At 41.5% G+C, this 19,434-nt stretch overlaps 3 protein-coding genes across 4 annotated transcripts in view; 2 read left to right on the forward strand and 1 right to left on the reverse strand.

Moving 5' to 3' along the window:
• The first annotated feature begins 800 nt into the window (after window positions 1-800).
• Window positions 801-7,870, forward strand: slc3a1 (solute carrier family 3 member 1). Its single transcript, XM_038736838.1, has 10 exons — window positions 801-1,197; window positions 2,298-2,477; window positions 2,602-2,747; window positions 2,875-3,000; window positions 3,400-3,519; window positions 5,259-5,383; window positions 5,910-6,111; window positions 6,598-6,780; window positions 7,110-7,235; window positions 7,321-7,870. Exons 1-10 carry the CDS (start codon window positions 801-803, stop codon window positions 7,750-7,752), a joined length of 2,037 nt encoding a protein of 678 aa, XP_038592766.1. The 3' UTR covers window positions 7,753-7,870.
• On the reverse strand, window positions 6,836-18,241 carry prepl (prolyl endopeptidase like). 2 transcript variants are annotated; one of them, XM_038736837.1, is made up of 15 exons: window positions 17,841-18,241; window positions 17,059-17,187; window positions 16,731-16,797; window positions 16,326-16,506; window positions 16,121-16,206; window positions 15,871-15,997; window positions 15,578-15,794; window positions 14,937-15,128; window positions 11,574-11,768; window positions 11,184-11,359; window positions 10,866-11,082; window positions 10,546-10,629; window positions 9,804-9,930; window positions 8,670-8,758; window positions 6,836-8,107 (listed from the first exon to the last, which is right to left on the reverse strand). In XM_038736837.1, exons 1-15 carry the CDS (start codon window positions 17,970-17,972, stop codon window positions 8,030-8,032), a joined length of 2,097 nt encoding a protein of 698 aa, XP_038592765.1. In that variant the 5' UTR covers window positions 17,973-18,241; the 3' UTR covers window positions 6,836-8,029. The 2 variants fall into 2 exon arrangements, with proteins under 2 accessions (XP_038592765.1, XP_038592764.1); XM_038736836.1 differs by having other exon boundaries at window positions 10,480-10,629; window positions 17,841-18,240.
• Window positions 18,242-18,377: 136 nt separating this feature from the next.
• Window positions 18,378-19,434, forward strand: part of camkmt (calmodulin-lysine N-methyltransferase) — a 111,949-nt gene continuing 110,892 nt past the window's right edge. The window contains exon 1 of the mRNA XM_038737597.1: window positions 18,378-18,724. Coding sequence (XP_038593525.1) covers window positions 18,566-18,724 — 159 coding nt within the window. The 5' untranslated portion in view covers window positions 18,378-18,565. The remainder of the gene's footprint in view (window positions 18,725-19,434) is intronic.

The following is a 19,434-nucleotide window of genomic DNA, read 5'->3' on the forward strand; positions in this document are numbered from 1 at the left end:
AAAAAGCCACCATGTAGCTCAGAAAAGAGAGCCTGCAAAATAAGAACCTCTGCTTTTGAATATACTTCAAATATACATTATGCACGGTCACTGAAACAGTAAATTGTTTTGGCGCAGCCAGGTGTCCTAAAGTTTTAACATAAACAAGTTAGATTTGCAGCATTTCTGTTTTTATTTTTATCTTGACAGGTATTCCTCTTTCTTCCAGTGAAGTTAGTGATATTTATCTATTTCCTGTCATCAAGCTTGCATGGTATCTTGCACATCACTGGTCAGATTTTGACAACACTTTGGAAAGGGTGCAGTTGCTGCATTAAAATGTTTCTCAAAACGGGCTAAAGCATTGGATTATTGGATAGTAATCCAGTACTACAATCCTAACACTACAAATGGGTTCATTCTGCATGAGTACTTTTATTTATTTATTTTTTTTAAATACATTTTGGTGATCAAACCTAATGCTCCTACTGGTGTAACGTTTTGAATGAACTACCTTTGTACTATAGGCTACTTCTCCCAACCACCTCTGCAACAAGAATGCTAATCTCTAACTATTCCCATCCAACTCTCCAGTTTCCCACATTCCTCAGGTGGCACTGTTCTCTTTGAGTGTGTGTGTGTGTGTGTGTGTGAGAGAGAGCGAGATAGATGAAAGAGGTGTGTGTGTGTACTCTGACCCTCTAAGAGCAGTTAGATTAGGCTACCTCACGTTGGGTCTTTGAGTCACTCGGACTTTCTGAAGAGGAGCTAAACCAGCACGGTTTGTTTTCGGGGTTTTCCTATTGAGAAATCTAAATGAGATGAGTTTAAAAAAAGAAAGCGGTAGTCTGGAGCTGGGGGAGTGCACCAGAAACCCTGGCTATCAGGATGTAGAAGGCGGTGGGTCAGCGGCGGACACCATCAACACCGCCCCAGGGGAGAAGCTGGACGCGGCTGAGGAGTACACGCAGCTCAAACCGTACGCCGGGATGCCCAAGGAGGTGTTGCTGCTGTACTCCTCTCAGGCCCGGTACCGAGTGCCCCGAGAGATCCTGTTCTGGCTGACGGTGGCCTGCACCCTGGCGCTGGTCGCGGTCACAGTCACGGTGATCGCGCTGTCACCGCGGTGCCTGGACTGGTGGCAGGCCTCGCCGGTGTACCAGGTTTACCCCCGGTCCTTCAGAGACTCCGACGGAGACGGGGTCGGAGACCTCAAAGGTAAGATGCCCCTGACCCTCCTGCGTGCTCTGATAAAGATGTCCTTGTTTTATCAACAACTTGAAAATGGCTGTAGGCCTACTTCTGGGGCACGTAACTGGGTCCTGGTCCAGTTCTGGGTCCCAGTCCGGCACCAAAGCGCTCCCCTAATAATTCCCATAATAACACTTTTTTCTTAATTTTTTTTTTTAACAAAAATGGTTATTTATAATAGTCACCCTTTATAAATGGTTTATACTTTGGACAACTTTATTCATGGTTAATAAGTCATTTACTAATGCTTTACACATGTCTTACAGGCCTCTAATAATAATAACGTTCAGTTGGTAGGTTGTGAAAAATCCCTTAATTAATGATAATAATAGATAATGTTCATACTCCAGCAGCACAATTAACTTTAAAAAAAATAGTTTAGTTCATCAGATGCACTCTAATGGACCACCGACATTGTTAATGGATTTTGATCCATTACTTAACATTTATAAATCTAGCCTTGATTACTGCCTAGAAAATGTGAAGCCCACAGCATTTATCATAAATGACCCAAAAGCTACTCTTATCACTACCATATAGCTAAAAAACTTAATATTACTGTAGGCCTATATTACTTAATAAAACTTAATATTAACTTAATGAATTTTCAACTTTTAAAAGAAACGATACAATTTTATTAATTTCTTCAACTACTGTAGGTCTGCTGTGTTGTAGGAATAATACAACGCTACTGATAGAAGAGAGAAAACTGCATCCATTTCCCCCCTCATTGGATAGTTTACTTTTTATGAGAACCTCAGTGCAGTTTTACATTAATTTAAACCCTGTTTTCAGAGTGGACTGATAGTGACATCTCATAGTATGATGGTGCTTAACATTTCTTCATTATTTAAGGAAAGCTCTGGGAGCTTTACTACCAGATGCCTTTCCATTTTTATTTTATTTTTTTAACAAATATCATTTATAGCACAATATGACCCAAATACACGTTAACTCGGTTGACGGGATCAATATTAATACAGGTGTTGCTTTGTGTTCTGACTTGTCATTGGGAACAAGAACTACAGTATCCAGTATTCATCAGTGTGGTGTCTCTGGTCTGGCAGGAATTCAGGAGAAGCTGGATCACTTCCAGTACCTGAACATCAAGTCCATTTGGATCAGTCCTTTCTACCGCTCTCCCATGAGGGACTTCGGCTATGATGTGGAAGATTTCCGGGCCATCGACCCGGTCTTTGGAACCATGCGGGACTTTGAAGAGCTCCTGGCTGAAATGCACAACAAAGGTGAGTACTTTCACGGTGGGAAAAGTGATGGTGGATCATAACACGTCCTGTTTTGGGGGTAGCATGATTGGCTCTATGGCAGGGTGAGTGTTTTTGACTCTACTAATCTCTCGGTTTCCACCAGGTTTGAAGCTGATCATGGATTTCATTCCCAATCATACCAGTGATCGACATCGCTGGTTCAACTTGAGCCGAACTCGAGATCCTCACTACGAGGATTACTATGTCTGGACAGACTGCAATGCAACTGGACCGAGGCCTAATAATTGGGTTGGTACTTGTACTAGTCTTCTATACCTGGTGTCTGTTTTGGTCTTTGGTGGTATTTTCACGGAACCTTCACTGATGCACTACACTAGGTAATCTTCTTTGCCGTTTCCCTCCTCCTTTCTCTCAGGTGAGTGTGTTTGGGAACTCTTCGTGGACTTATGATGAAGTAAGAGGACAATGCTACCTGCACCAGTTCCTCAAGGAGCAACCAGACCTTAACTTCAGGAATCCACATGTCTGCAAAGAGATTGTTGTAAGATTACATAACCACACACACTGCTCTTTCTTAAGTGTCTTTCATTCCTAAAAGCGTTTGTTTTTCAATGAGTCATGTATTGTATGCTAAAATCTTTGTCAGTGTTGTCCTTATCTGTTTTGTCTTCTATACTCCTGTGTAATCTGTAGCAATGATGTGTTATTGATTACACATTAACTTAGGCTAGGTAACCCTTGTGTTTATAAAGGCTGCTACACAAAGTACAACAGAATGAATGACAGACTGTGTGTATAATGTGCATGTTTATACTCTCAATAGTCCTTCATTGTAGTTGAATGAAGAGCTTGCTGAAATGTGTCAAATACAAAAATTTTACATTTATCAGATGACACTTTAGCACTAAGTAGTCTGCGGTTGCACTCATTTTTTTTTAAGGATATAATTCATTTCTGGCTGGGGAAGGGTGTGGATGGCTTCCGGATGGATGCAGTGAAGCACATCCTGGAGGCTGCACACTTGAGGGATGAACCACAGGTGGACCCAAACAAACCACCAGTGAGTGTTTCCTCTTTCCACCTCATAACATCGAACCTCACTTGGTACCATCATCTCTAATGGGCACTGGCTTAGTTCTAGTAGCCGTTTGTCCTCACATTGACTCGACACAGCCACCAAAGATGGTAAGGTGTGTCTGATCTGCCTGTTCAAATGGATCCATATCGAATGGCAAAGCAGGTGTAACACTACCAAACACATTTAACCTCATGTAAGGCAAAGCTTCAGCTCATCTAAAGGGGCTCCTCATGAATTCTTCAATCCTATACAATTTAGTTATTAAGAAACTTGTGGTTACTGCTGTTTGCTTTTTACTTAACAATATTAGATTAAACTTGAGTTTTATCATGACAATATTCACAAGGTCTGTTCAGTCAGTAAGGTATTTCTAGGTTTCCAACTTTTGCTACTGCTCTATATATTCACCTGGTAGCTTTTCTGTCTCTGAGCTCAGGAGATCAATGGTCAGTTTAGTTAACAATCTCTGCTGTAATATTCAGTAATATAATTATATTAATTAAGTTGAAATTATATAAAGTGTGACATGTCACAGTCCAGATATGAACAAAAAGCTGCATTGCGGGCAGAAGCAAACCCAACTGAAGCAGTACTTTTCAGTGTAACTAGTAGAACAAACATAATCAACAGCTGAATGGGAGAGTTCACGCTGTACTACTTGTATCTTTCATCATTTATCTCTGGCATAGATATCAGGTTCATCTATTGCCCCGCTGGAGAAAATGCTGTTCTTGGAATCCAAAGGGTTCATGATTAACACAGAGTTAAGCTCACTAAGAAAGAGTTTTTGTTCCATGGACACCAAAGTTATTTCGCACACAGAGGAAAGATTAGTTGAAAACGGGCATATTTTGGTGGATTAGCAAGTCATTGGGGTTTACTTCACTTTAAAGTACTGAGACGGACTCGTCTACTTACTGTTGACTGAGAGGTGTACTGTATTTTCACTCCAACTCCATGCCGAGCTGTGCTTTATAGTGATGTTAGGAAGGACGCAGAGATTTTTCATGCATTTACAAAAATGTAGAACAGCAGCGCTGCAATAAAGAGCTGACACTGAGAATTTTACCATAGCCAATCATAACTGAGCAACTATCTATTATCTGTTATCATTATTGCTTTAGTGGTTTAGTGCCAGTTGTAACTTTAAATTTAGGCCAACTATGTGCTTTACTGGCAGTTTGATGGTTGTTTGCCGAATGGTTTGCTCACGTAGCCACATGTCAGCTCTGTGGTTAGTGCTGCTACCTCTGTAATTACCTCTGAATAGATTCATGGCCTGGTCCTTTCCTCTTTTTTTTAAATTTAATTTTTATTTACTTTTACAATTACTCAAGGACCAATAAAATTAGCACAAAACTTTGAACATTTTTGAACACGGACACAACAGTACTTCTTGACTATTGAACCCAAAAATCTTTTATCACATGGTCTCTACTCTCTCTGTATCTGGTTTCAACTTATTTTCCAACTGTGACCTGACCCTGTGCTTTGGACTTACAAAGGAAGACATTTACACCCAAGCTCCCCTAACTCTCAGTGGGCAGAAGAAAATACTGTTGAGCTTCCTTAATCCACTATAGTTGATGATCTCAGGGTGGAAGGTTTACTATCAATGGACCACTAGCACCGTCTTAACCAAATGCAAAAACCACTAACACACTGAAATCCCATAATAGCTACATTACCTCATACTTCTTTTTATATTAATAACAATGCAGGAATCTGTAACTACAGAGTGGGACCTCCACCATGACTACACCACCACTCAACTGGGTTTGCATGACCTGCTGAGGCACTGGAGGGCTGAGATGGACATCTATAGCCGTGAGCCTGGCAGATACAGGTATGGGAACTAGATTTTGAAAGTATACAACTGAAAAAATCCCACCCCCTCCCTTCAGGCCTCCCCCCAAAGCCACTCCCCCAAAACACATTTTCATACGCAATGAGTGCACAGGCAGAGTGTGCAAAGGAAGGACTGAATTAAAGGATTGGCTGTGGCGACAGCCACGGATATCTGAGAGCATTTGATTAAATGATTTGGGATGTAAAGAGAGTTTTAACAAAATGCTTCTGAAATAAACTGCCTATCCTTGCTTGAAGATCCAAGATAATCTTCCGTAGAATCTTGATATAAAACCGAGATGAAAAAGATTTGCCTTTTCTATAGGAATTTCTGATACAAATGTCAGTTTTAGTGTGGGATTAATAAATCTTTTTGTAAAATGCCAATAAGCGTAAATGAGTATCACATAGTATGGCTCGTGTGAAAGAGCAGCAGAGTTCAGAAGTATGAAAGTGAGTCTTGAATATTAACAATGTATGGCTGAAGATCAGTTTGCATGTTATCAGTTTTTGCTCCACTCCAGGTTCATGGTGACAGAGTCATATGATTACCACGAAGTGGACAAGACCATGATGTACTATGGCACCCCGCTGGTTAAAGAAAGTGACTTCCCCTTTAACTTTTACCTACTGGACCTGCCTCAGAACACCAGTGGCTTGTGGGTTCAACATCTGGTCCACTTGTGGATGGCCAACATGCCCAGAGGACAATGGCCCAACTGGGTGGTGAGTCACCACAGTCACATTTACATATTACTTTCTTGGCTGATTAAAAACTTCAAATAATCTGACCCATTAAATAATGTTTATGAATACAAAGACACTCCTCTGTGATATGGTGTGACCAGAAACTAACTGGTACAGCTATCAATTAGGTGCAAGGAATAACATTTTGATGCAATGTGCACCTCAGAGAAAACTATGAAAACAAAGGTTTCCTTCTGGGATCAGCAACCAAACTTCTTTATGATTTCCTGTCACAAAGCAGTGTTTCCAGTCTGAGTTACACTGACCTGCCCCTCTATAAAACACCAGCACAAATGTTATTGCAATATATTGTATATTGTTACTCCTCTGTGACAGTCTATCAAATCAATCCTGTATCACTCACTTTTTAACTTCAGCATTCTCTTCCATGACTCCCAATCCATTTTACCCTGCCTTCTTCCTTCCCATCGTCTCTTGTCTTTCTCTTGCCTCCATTGTTATCAGGTTGGGAACCATGACAAGCCTCGAATTGCCTCCAGTGCTGGTCAGACCTATATTCGTGTCATCAACATGCTGCTGCTGACCCTTCCAGGCACGCCCACCACCTACTATGGCGAGGAGATCGGCATGGAGAACATTAATGTCACAGAGAGTCAGATACAGGACCCTGCTGGCAAATACAATGCGGTCAGTTGTAAAACATTTAAATACTCACTTAAACAGCTCTCCCAAATGCAGTAGGTACATAAGGAATTACCAGTTTAATTGATGACATTACAAAACAGAACAAACATGTATTTAGACAATAGGGACATGATTTTATTCACCACAAAATACAGCCTTGAAAAAGGCCATAAAGTTAAGTCAATGCTTCTGTATAACACTTCCAGCAAGCAAAAACAAATTAACCTTCATGAAGGCTGGATTTATTTTAGAATGCATTCATTTTAGCTTCATGTACCTAAGAAATGTGCACCTGAGGCAATAATTGTCAATACTTGTTTTTTTAACTGCAGAGTGCCAGTCGAGACCCTCAGCGGTCTCCAATGCAGTGGAGTGGTGACATGAATGCAGGCTTTAACAACAAAACCAACATCACCTGGTTGCCTCTGCACCCCGACTACAGAAACATAAATGTGGAGGTACAGAACTCTTTTTGTACTGTTCAACTCTGGAGAAACATCTGGTATCCGATCATGTATCCCCTCGCCACATTTTCTCCTCTAGGTTCAGAAGAACGAAGCAGGATCCGTTCTGACTCAGTACCGTTTCCTGAACAACCTGCGTCAGTCAGAGCTCCCCCTTCACCGCGGGTGGTTTTGCTACATCCATGCTGACACCAGTGTCTTCGCTTACCTGAGGGAGCTGAACGGGCTTGACCGAGCTTTCCTCATAGTGCTTAACTTTGGTAAAGAATCTGTCGTCACAGATCTCTCCTCTGTTCGAGAGTTACCAGACCAGCTGAAGGTGCTGATGAGCACAAACCAAGCCAACGATGGCAAAGTGTTGCAAAAGTCTCGTATTCTGACAGAAGCAGGGGAGGGTTTGGTGATTCAATACTCCACCAACACTCTGTTTAATCCCAACCACCCTGGAGAGTGCTATGTCTCTGAGAAGGCCTGCTATTTGAGGGCCTTTGACATACTTTATAAATGCTAATATAGATCAATGGACAATGGTTTTCGGTTATTAAAGTTTCATGGCAGCAATCAAATGTCTCATCTGTAAGTGACTTGTCATAAGATGTATATCAATAAAGAGGACCATTGCAGATACATTCACTGTTGATGTACATTCAATGTTGTCTTCTCAAATTGTTAAAGATTTGGGCCCCATTGTGTCATCCTAGTTGTTGTGGCTGTGATGGTGGATATTTGTCATGTTTGGATGATGTGGTCATTGTCATTTGATTCCTGACTGTCTACTGATAGCCTCGTTATCTCTTCCTCTTGCGTGGAGGCCGAGGAGGGTCCAGGCCCAGCTCTGTGTATAGGAATGCTAGCTTGAGGGCTTCCTGTGACGGGGAGAAAAAACAGAGGACATATATTCTGTACCCATCAACTCAATTGACAAAACTTAATGTAATTGCTGAACTTATATTAACATGGTACTACAGTCAATCAAGTCATTTGGGTGGTAAATAGAATAGACAGTCCTTTCCCCTTCTATTGTATATCAGTTTCTCAAAACCTTGGAAAATAAAAAACTTCTATCCACATGGCAAGATACCTTTAGGGGTAAAAGGGGATGTTTTTTATTTGGGTAAACTGACTCTTTAAACTGATAACATTTTCTATGTAACTTTTGGTGGGCAGTAAATCTGGATTTTAAAGATGTAAGAAAACAAAACAAATAGTCTTTACATTGTCAGCATAGGTGTGCATTTTAAGTGGATTTAAGAGCAGTTAAAATTTTTCAACAAGCTAAATTACTTATTGAGCAAAAAAAAATAAATAGAGATACTTGTCTCATTTTCCTTAGCTGCAAATGTTTTTGGATCACAACTTGAGAAAAATACTTTGACAAAGTTAGAAATGCCTTTATGACCCGTACAATCTTGCAGGAGAGGGCATTACCTCCTCCAGCATAAGATCAAAGTCTTCTGGTCCAAGGTGATTTGCTCCAGGTTGGATATTCAGAACTATGTTTGGTACTGGTTCACATTCTTAAAGAAAGAGGAAGAAGGATAGACAGAGGTCAAAGGAAGAATGGGGGAGAAAAAGACCTCATGTTTAAGATGTCTTCTCAGACATTTCTCTTATCTTATTGCATGCCCATGCCAGAATCTCTCTCCCTCTCTCTTCTGACTCTGTCTGTACTCTCTTTTCTTTTATCTGTGCTCCCATCTGATATTGCCCTCCCTCTACTCAAACCCCTCCATATTATCCCTCCTCCCCGTCTCTGTGGTACAGGCTGTTTCACAAGTGCGGTCTTGACCTTGACAGCTCCCAGTCAGTGGTGTCTAATCTCTTGCTCTGATACACTATCTCTTTACCATGCTAATGGGCCTGCCCACCCGACTGCATGTGTCTATGCCATCAGCACTTTATCAAAGACTCTGGAGAATAGACAGACAGATTAGGGAGACATATACACACAGACACTTAGGCTGCCTGGTTTATGTGTGTACAAGCAACAGAAAAGTGAGAGAGGGTGAAAGAGAGAGATGATGTGTGCATTTGAAACGACAAGAGTGGAGGCAGTGCTAGAGAGAAAGAGGGGTATAAAGAGGAGTACCACCACCAATATGGTGAAGACAGATATAAGTGAGAGGGAGAAAGAAGCCTGTCTCTGGGGAAATGAGAGCAATTAGCTCACGCTCACACACACGCTCGCACACGCACCCCCCCCCCCCCCCCCCCCCCCACCCCACACACACACCAAGGTGACCTACGCTATACTTTGGCCATGAACTTCAAATGCTGTTAGTAGTTTCCCCAGACAGACAACAATACATCTGTTATTGATGCCTTTCCAGACATGCACTGACACTACTATTGGGAGCTGACCCTGAACTATTAAAACCTCTGATGATGCAGAAATGACACCCAAAAGAATGTAGAACAAGCATGAAATCCATGCTGGAATGCGAGCATAGAAAGGTGTACACAAACACACACATTTACAGCACGCACCGCTGCGCACATATGCATCAACATAATCAACAAGTCATTAAGCTGTTGTGATAGCAAGTTTGCGTGTTCACGCACCGGACTTTGGCTTCATTGTGAAGTGTGTATGAATGGCGTTCTTTAGCTGCTCGTTGTATTTGAGAACACCTGCCAGAGGAACCCGGGCATCACCGCTGTAGGCCGTCAGCAGAATCGAGGGGTAGCACTAGTTCATACAATCACAAACACACACACACAGATGGTTAACCTATAGTTTCATTTTGGTGCTTAGTAAAAGTTATTTATAATTAATTGTGCTCTGTGTCTCTAAATCAACAATTCTAAAGCTTTCAGTGCATTCTCATTAAAAATAATCTCTCAGCGGGACATGTGACTTAACAAGGAGAGCTCCTGGTCCTGTGTTGGACAGATGTTCTTGTTTTCAGAGAGAGACAGAAAATCACTAATAGAAACAAGTGCTATTCAAACACACACTCTGGACCAAAATGTGGGCCATGGGTTTTCAACGTAGTCTGAGTTAACCCACCAGAACAGGCCAATTTACATTGCAGAGCAAACTAAACTACATGGTAATCACATAATAGAATCTTCGTCACAGTAGAGATACCTGGAAAAAGCACATGCCAAAATGCATCCTCCATTCAATAGAAAGGGAAACTTTTAAAGTATGCAGTGAACTGAATAAAGAAAGCCAATGCATGAAAAAAAAAAAAAAGCGTCTACATTTTTTCCCTTTCTTCCTCCTTCTGCATACCTGAGGAGTAATGTTGTAAAGGGGACAGTAGGAGGAGATGGTGAGTCTGTGTTGTGGGTTTCTTACTGGGTCCCCCCATTCTTCTCTATCCTCCAAAGTTAGAGGCAAACTGGGATCCTCCATAGTTCCCAACACATCCAGGAAAGGAGCCTGAACACAAGAAAAGGGATGACTTGGGAACTGTCTGTGTTTTAAGTTATCTCTTATGTGAGGCACTGTCTTGTAACAAGTAGGGAGACTATCCATCAAACCCTTACAAATATCTGCTCTGTTAAAGTGTCCATGAGGTAGACACAGAGTCCCTAATATTCTTGCTCTTTAGACAGAAAAACTCTGAAAGCAACATTCTAAGACGCAAGCACACAAACAATTATTTAACATGATACCTGCAGCGTGACAGCCCGCATCATGTGTGGGTGTCTGTTGCACAGCGCTCCCACTGGCACAGCTCCGGCACTGCAGGCTGTAAGGGCAGTGAGCAAAGGAGAGGAGACTCCTAAAGAGAAAAGGTGATGGAGACAGGCTTTGAGGTCCTCCACTCCTCTCTGCTTACCCTCCACACGAGCTTGTCTTTGCCAGGACAGACCCCGCTCTCCTCCACCTCTAAGGGGTGTAAAGGTAAAGAGCACAGATCACTTCAGGCCTCTACACACATTTCACAGCAATTTCCTGCTGCAGAACATCGACTTGTTTTGATACGTTACCTGATGTGGCAGTAGGCCAGAGCCCAGCCTTGCTCCAGCAGCAGCCTTTTTTCTGGGCAGAACTCCATGTTGAGATCTCTGCCATAAGCTCCGTAGACATGGACTAGTAGTGGGGTCTGTCTCAAACTTTCCACAGGTACTGTATGAAACAGTGTCACCGGCACCAAGGTACCATCCTACAAAGGAGTGGCAGAGAGACTGGTCTAGAAATGTAACGATTAGATGCTACTAAGTGTTAAATGATCTTGAAATAAGTCTTAGAAAGTTAGGTGTATGTAGAAATATATGACAAAGCATGTACTTTTGAGGTTTTTTGTCTCTGATGGCTAGTTGCCAAAACAGCTTTATCAGTAGACACTTGAATGCATCTTATATGTCAAGTGTTCTCACTTGGTTGCAGGCCTCCAAGCGTGTGGTGGTATAACTGGTATAATCTTCGGTGCCTAATAAAAGCAGCCCATCTTCAGGGTATAGACAGTAGGACACTGGGGAGTGGACTGGAGATGAAATCAAGAACTCTAACACACTGCCTTGGTCTGCCAAGCCTGGTTTCTTGGTTTTGATGGCACAGGCCCAGGAGGGGAGCTTGGGAGTAAAGAAATATAAGGGTGTAAGATTAATACATAAAAGCAAGATATGTATATGTGACCAAGTGTATATCTTATATATTATATACCGTGGTGTCCCCCAAGTGAAAATATCTGAAGTGGGTCCAAAGTGTCAATATTTTGTGTGGCCACGATTATTTTCTAGCACTGCCTTAACCCTCTTGGACATGGAGTTCACCAGAGCTTCACAGGTTGCCACTGGAGTCCACTTCCACTCCTCCATGACGACATCCCGGAGCTGGTGGATGTTAGGGGTCGTTCTCATGTTGGAATACTGCCCTGTGGCCCAGTGTCCGAAGGGATGGGATGATTCTCTGCTTCAGTATGTCACAGCACATGTTGGCATCATGGTTCCCTCAGTGAACTGTAGCTCCCCAGTGCCGGCAGCACTCATGCAGCCCCAGACCATGACACCCCCACCACCATGCTTGACTGTAGGCAAGAGACACTTGTCTTTGTACTCCTCAGCTGGTTGCCGCTACACACGCTTGACACCATCTAAACCAAACAAGTTTATCTTGGTCTCATCAGACCACAGGACATGGTTCCAGTAATCCATGTCCTCAATCTGCTTGTCTGCATCATCTTTAGAAGAGGCTTCCTTCTGGGACGACAGCCATGCAGAACAATTTGATGCAGTGTGCGGCGTATGGTCTGAGCACTGACAGGCTGACCCCCCACCCCTTCAACCTCTGCAACAATGCTGGCAGCACGTCTATTTCCCAAAGACAACCTCTGGATATGACTGCTAAGCATGTACACCAAACTTCTTTGGTTGACCATGGCGAAGCCTGTTATGAGTGGAACCTGTACTGTTGAACCGCTGTATGGTCTTGGCCAACGTGCTGCAGCTCTGTTTCATGGTCTTGGCAATCTTCTTAATGCCTAGGCCATCTTTATGTAGTAATAATAATAATAATAATAATAATAATAATAATAATCATCTTTAATTGTAGAGCACTTTTCAAAAACAAGTTACAAAGTGCTTTAACAAATGTGAAGACAATAATACCCAAAAGACAATAATACAAAAACAATACAAGATAAAAGCAAGAAAACATTGAAAAGACTAAAATACACGTTTAAGATAAATATAAAATAAGTAAAATAGAATAAAATAAAAGGGATAAAGTCAAATAAGATTGGGAAAGGCTCTCCTATAAATATATGTTTTAAGAAGGGACTTAAAAGAGTTCACTGACTCAGCTGACCTGATTTCCTCGGGCAGGCTATTCCAGAGCCTCGGGGCCCTGACAGCAAACTCTCTGTCCCCTTTAGTTTTCAGTCGAGACTCTGGAACAGACAGCAGACCTCTGCCCGAGGATCTCAAGGTACGTGCTGGTGCGTATGGGACTAAAAGGTCAGAAATATAACAAGGCGAGAGGCCATGAAGAGCTTTAAAAGTGATCAATAAAATTTATAGTCAATTCTAAAACATACTGGGAGCCAGTGTAATGAAGCTAAAATAGGGGTAATGTGGTCATATTTCTTTGCTCTGGTTAAAAGCCTGGCAGCTGAGTTCTGGACAGTCTGGAGTCGATCAATAGATTTTTGAGTTAAACAGGTGAAAAGGCTGTTGCAATAATCCAGGCGTGATGAGATGAAGGCGTGTAAAATGGTCTCGGTGTCCTTAAAAGTAAACATAGATCGAATTTTTGCTATATTTCTAAGTTGATAAAAACATGATTGAACAAGCTTTGTGGTGTGCTGCTCAAAATTTAAATTACTATCAAACCAAACACCAAGGTTCTTTGCAACAGGCTTAATGTGATTTACTAGGGAACCAGCAGGTGGCAGTATTTGTCATTTGCCATCTGCTGGGACCCAATGACCAGGATTTCTGTTTTGTCTGAGTTCAGCTGGAGGAACTTATTTGACATCCATTTTTTAACTTCACAAAGGCAGTTGTTAAGTGAACTCAGCATTCCAGGGTCTGTGGATCTGACGGGAAAGTACATTTGTGTGTCATCAGCATAAATATGAAAATAAATACCATGGATCATATGTCCAAGGGGAAGCAGATAGAAGGAAAACAAAATGGGTCCTAAGACCGACCCCTGAGGCACACCATATTTAACTGGACAGAACGAAGAGACATAGTTGTTTACAGACACGCAAAACTTCCTATTTGACAGGTAGGATGAAAACCATTCTAGGGCAGTACCAGAGATCCCCACCCAGTGCCTCAGTCTGTCTAACATGATGTTGTGATCAATGGTGTCAAAAGCAGCGCTAAGGTCCAGGAGTACCAGGACTGAGCACATGCCTTCATCAGCAGACATTAAAAGGTCATTGGTGACTTTAAGCAGGGCAGTCTCAGTGCTGTTGTACTTCCTGAAACCAGATTGAAACTTTTCAAATAATTTATTTTCCAGTACAGTGAGCAGTTATTTGGACACAATTCTTTCTAAAATCTTTGCAATAAAAGGCAGTTTTGAAATTGGTCTAAAATTTTGTGGGAGGGAGGGATCTAAACCAAGTTTCTTTAAAAGTGGGTTCATGCAAGCGGTTTTAAAATAATCAGGGACACAACCAGTAGATAGGGAGCTGTTGAAAACAGAGATCAAATGGGGCCCAACAGAATCCATTACTTTCAGTAAAAACTTTGTAGGTATTACATCAAGTGGGCTGGAAGACACTCTCATGTAGAGCAACAATTCTATTTGTTCAGATCCTCAGAGAGTTATTTTCCATGAGGTGCCATGTTGAATTTCCAGTGACCAGTATGAGGGAGGGTGAGAGCGATAACACCAAATTTAATACACCTCCTCATTCACACTGGAGACCCTGTAACACTAACCAGTCACATGACACCAGGGAGGGAAAATGGCTAATTGGGCCCAATTTGGACATTTTCACTTAGGGGTGTACTCACTTTTGTTTCCAGTGGTTTAGACATTAATGACATGTTATTTTGAGGGGACAACAAATTTACATTGTTATACAAGCTGTACACTCACTACTTTACATTGTAGCAAAGAGTCATTTCTTCAATGTTGTCACATGAAATATATATTTGTGTGTGTTGCTGTGTGAATATCTGTATGTTTCTGTGTAGAATATCTACTGGCTATGAAAACAACAAAGAGTATCTGTCTAAAAATATAAAGCAAATTTACAGCAAAGACTTTTCTCTCACACTGACCTGTACAGTGTATGCTTCCTTGGGATGGGTCAGCGGGACCACGATCAGGACGAGTTCGCCGGCTGGTGTTCTTGCAACCAACACACAGTGGTCTCCGACCACGTCCATGTCTTTGATTGCAGTGCCAGGGCCAGGGGCATACAAGGGCACCCAGGAGACTATGGATGGCTCTGAGAGAGGGGCCTGCACCACCTAGTGAGCATACAGAAGGATAAATCTCCTCACTTAAGATAAAACATGTTTTTCTTTTTTCAAATTTAATACTCTACAGCTGACTCAAGTGGCTAATAGGGACCAACAACTTCCAGTCAAAACAGTAAAAATGACAAATTAAAGGGTTCTAAAGTAAATCTTGTAGTTTTCTGAAAACATCAGCAGCAGCAACAATGGTTACGTATCCTGTATGTACTGTGTCTCTGTACTAAGCATCTGTGTTTATGCAACACTGTCATCCTGCATGATCAACTAACCAATCAAACCTCAGCACAAAGCAGAAGTGGAACAGACAGACATGTGTGATATTATATTTGTATTTATCTGTGTGAATTATAACTTTGAATACTGTTTCCACATCGTATTGCAGTTAAATTAATGTGCCCTATAAACAGTGTGTGTTTACATATGTATTGTACAAACTCTACCTGATATTCCTGTCCGGGCCCTGTGTTAGAAAGTATAATCAGCCAGCTTCTCCAGTGCTCCACATGGTACAGGAGGTCTGGCTGGCGCGACTGAACCAGGAAAGGCTCTAAATGGGATGTTGTTATATCAATTAGCCGCACCTCTGAACTGGTCCTGCTGTTGCAGTTGATGCTCAAGATATGTTGGTCTCTGGAAAGGGCAACCTCCACAAACACACTGGGAGATGTAAGTGTTTCAATTAGAGATGGTGTGGGTGCCAGGACAGCTTAGATGTCACATTACTTCCACTTACTCAGGATGTGTTTCCTCATACACAGAGATTCTCCTGCTTCCGCTGGAGGTCAGGTCCAGACGAGACACTCTGCTGCAGCGAAGACCCTCCAGGATGGTGTAAAACAGGACCTCGTCTGTGGCCCACTCTTCACCCATGCACAGACATACACAATAATATCCTTTTATTTTAGCTGGAGCAATATTATCTCTACTGTTTCTGAAATACATAAAACAAACATTACGTTAAGTGCAAACTACTTAAAACATACCAAAGCTGAAGACTTTGTCCAGTGTGAAAACAACATGTGGGGGACCTAGAGGGGTATTTCTCTTTCCAAGTCTCACAACCACACACCTGGTTTGTCACAGGACAGTTATTAATTTATTCATTCAAAGTGTTAAAGAAATCATTGAGGAAAAAAAAACATTGCTGCCAAATAAAAGATATTTTGTATTCTGTTCTATTATCGTCACCTCAGCTCTTCTCCGTGATTTGATTTTAGTGTGGCAGCAAGATGCTTTTCCTGTGGGGACAGACGTATTCTCTGGACAGTCCAGTAAAATCTCTGCTTTCCCTCTTCATTATCAAGACCTGTCTTCTCCTCCTGCCAAGAGACCTGTCCTAGATTTAGCACCTGCTTTGGCTCCGGCTCACCTACAAATGGGGACAGGAAACTGAGTTATACACAAAAGTGGGAGTGCCACTATTCTTCATAATGCATTGCATAAAAAAGTTGTAGATGCAGATGTGGGGATAGGGTCAATATATAAGAAAAACATATTGCAATTTAATTTCTGTAATCTTTTTGGTTTCCCTCCAATTCATTTAACATATTTTTAATTAAATGTAGTCAAGCTATATTAATGCTTTCTACTTACTCTGTCTCTTGTCCATTCTGTAGATGCCATCTCCTTCAATGAAATACACATGGTGATGTCCACAGACCTGTGTCAAGACAAATCACAGTGCATCTTCCAAATCCTACCCAGAAATGTAAACCTTTTTTTCCTGACACCACAAGGGTGAATGTTGGCATCCTTAACACCAGGAGATGGGTCACGATTTAAAACTTGGTTACTATCTGTGTGTATCAGGTATGCAGGGAACTGTTACTTATTTAATTTGTTCATTTTTTGGTAATTCAAATGTTTCATCCACCAGCCCCAGTGAGGTAATATTCAAAATGATAATGCAGGCAGGCCTTACCACTGACTGATCAGGCATGTTGGAGAACCTTCGGTATGTTGCCTTCAGTCTCCTGTTGAAATACTTCTGCAGGTCCTTGTATCTATCAAGTCCAGGGCTGACATGGTCAACTGATGAGTTTGAAATGTCCTGAAATAAAAAAATGAGGGAAAGATATCATAACTCTATAACTATATGCTTCAATTGCTAGGCCATTGCTGCTCCAATCAAGATTCTTATATCCTGTGCAAGTCTCACTGGGGCAACACACTGAACCTCTAAATGGAAGGAGTGTAAATTGTAAACCACTCGGTGAACTGGTGTAAAGCTGTTATTTCACAGTTACTTTGGCACTGCCAAAATAGAAATGTAAGCTATTGTCCTTTCTTGTGGAATTAAGTAGTTTGAAAACAACTTATGTTAAACATATTAGTTAGATAACCAGAACAGTGACCAATTGCATTTTTCCATCTCTAAATTCACCTAACGTTAAATGATTGCAAGAGTCCGAATTTGAAGGACTGAGGCAATATAGTGACTGATTGTATTGCTGTTTTTTTGTTTTGTATGTTTCTAAATTTCCCTACATTCCCTGTTAGCCACCTCCAAAAGGGCTCAATTTCAACCCCATGCCCTTATCAGTGGCTCCTTACAAGACTAGTTTTGTCAGCCTGGTGCCAAGACACCGCTTTGAATAATGAATGACTTGACGTTATCGACGAGGTAGTTTAACAGTCAGCAATCTTACACCAAGCCTACGGTGAGTAAAAACAGCATCATTGACGTTAACTGAACACCCTTACCGACGTGTAACAACGTTGGGTGGACAGGGAGAGCCATGTTATCCGTTTGCAAACGGCGAGCTCCCAGAATCGTAACCGACATGGTGTAAGAAGACGAGCAGCTGAAAACAGCAGAGACGAGAGAACGGCCATTACGCTAATTTACCGGGTTTGTTAACTTGCTAAATTAACATATTGTAGCTGTTTAAAGTTGATTATTAGCTAACTGTCACTGCCAGGTATATTAACGTTGCTGTCGTCGTCACGACAGTAAAAGCGTAAACGTTTCATATGACAAATAAGCATTGTATTTCAATATGCAATATTAATTGCTTCATTATTTAAATCTGCCGTTGGTTAACAGTTGACAGGAGCTAGAAAATTCTTCTGTGCACGTGCATGATTTCCTAAACAAAGCCCGCTGTGGATGACGTAGCTGGCAAAGCCAGACTAAAACAATCAAGTTCAGACACATGCAGCTGCCAGTTTGTAACTGAAAATCGAGCATGATTGTTTCGATAATCTATTGCTCTGTCTCGAATGCCAAAAGTGTACGGAAGTAGCATGTGTCCATTGTGGATGTAACAGGTGATTGCAGGCAAGGCATATCTGCGATCGTTTTTTCGTTGGTGTAGTTTACAGAAAAAAGCCTTATTTTTGTATTCCCACCTTGTTACCGATAACTGTGACAGCTCTCTACAGCTTGTGAATTTGTTTACTGATTTATTTTCAACTTCGAAGAAAAAATGGAGAGGGACTCCACCGGTACTGTAAAATCCGAGCCGGCTTCGCCTGTGAGGAAAATTATTAATGAAGATACCTTTGCAGCTAATTCCCACACCTCTCGGGTTGGGACCTGTGGTACAACTGATGTCGCTAGAGCCCGGTGGACCCTATTGAGACAGGTATTATTAGTCACAGAAGAAAGCATAAATCCTTTATGGTTATAGACTATTTTCGCTAACATATTTTCAAACTGTGTTGAATGTTCAACATAAAATGTGTTTGTCATAATTATAGAATAATACGGGTGCTGGAAACATATAGTAACAGTCATACTATCTCGCTGTCACGTTTCCTCTCTAATTTTGGGCACCAGGCGAAAGCTTTTTTTGTGTACTAAACCTTGCCCAGTCTTATTGAAAGGTCTTATTTCTCCATGTTTAATTTATGTACGTTAGCTGTCATTTGAGTTTGCTAATCCAGCAGTTATGACATTGCCTGTCAGATACCTGAATCAGTCTGATACAATATGATGGAAATCTCGGTTCATTAATACTCTGATCTGCTTTGATAATGTAACTTGAATCTTTACCTTCTGTAATTGTATCAACATATTATTAGGCTATATTACCATCAGCCTTCCAGTAACTTTGTCACCAGTTGGGACCAATCTCTCTCTCCTCTGATGAGCTACACATGAGCAAGAACTGTGTACACACAGCAGCAGTAGCTGGAAAAGTAGGGCTTTTACTTTTTCCCATAGATGGTCATTGCATGAGAAAAGCTCCCTGCAGCATCTTACACTCTGCATTTCTTCCTCCTGGCGCAGCAGTGACCTCTATTTATATAGACCAGAATTAACAGATAGATAGATACAGTAGATAAATACACA

The sequence above is a fragment of the Micropterus salmoides genome, unplaced genomic scaffold (genome assembly GCF_014851395.1).
Source record: "Micropterus salmoides isolate LMB-PRFRI ecotype aquatic unplaced genomic scaffold, ASM1485139v1 Ms_hic_scaffold_22, whole genome shotgun sequence".
Lineage (NCBI taxonomy): Eukaryota > Metazoa > Chordata > Actinopteri > Centrarchiformes > Centrarchidae > Micropterus > Micropterus salmoides.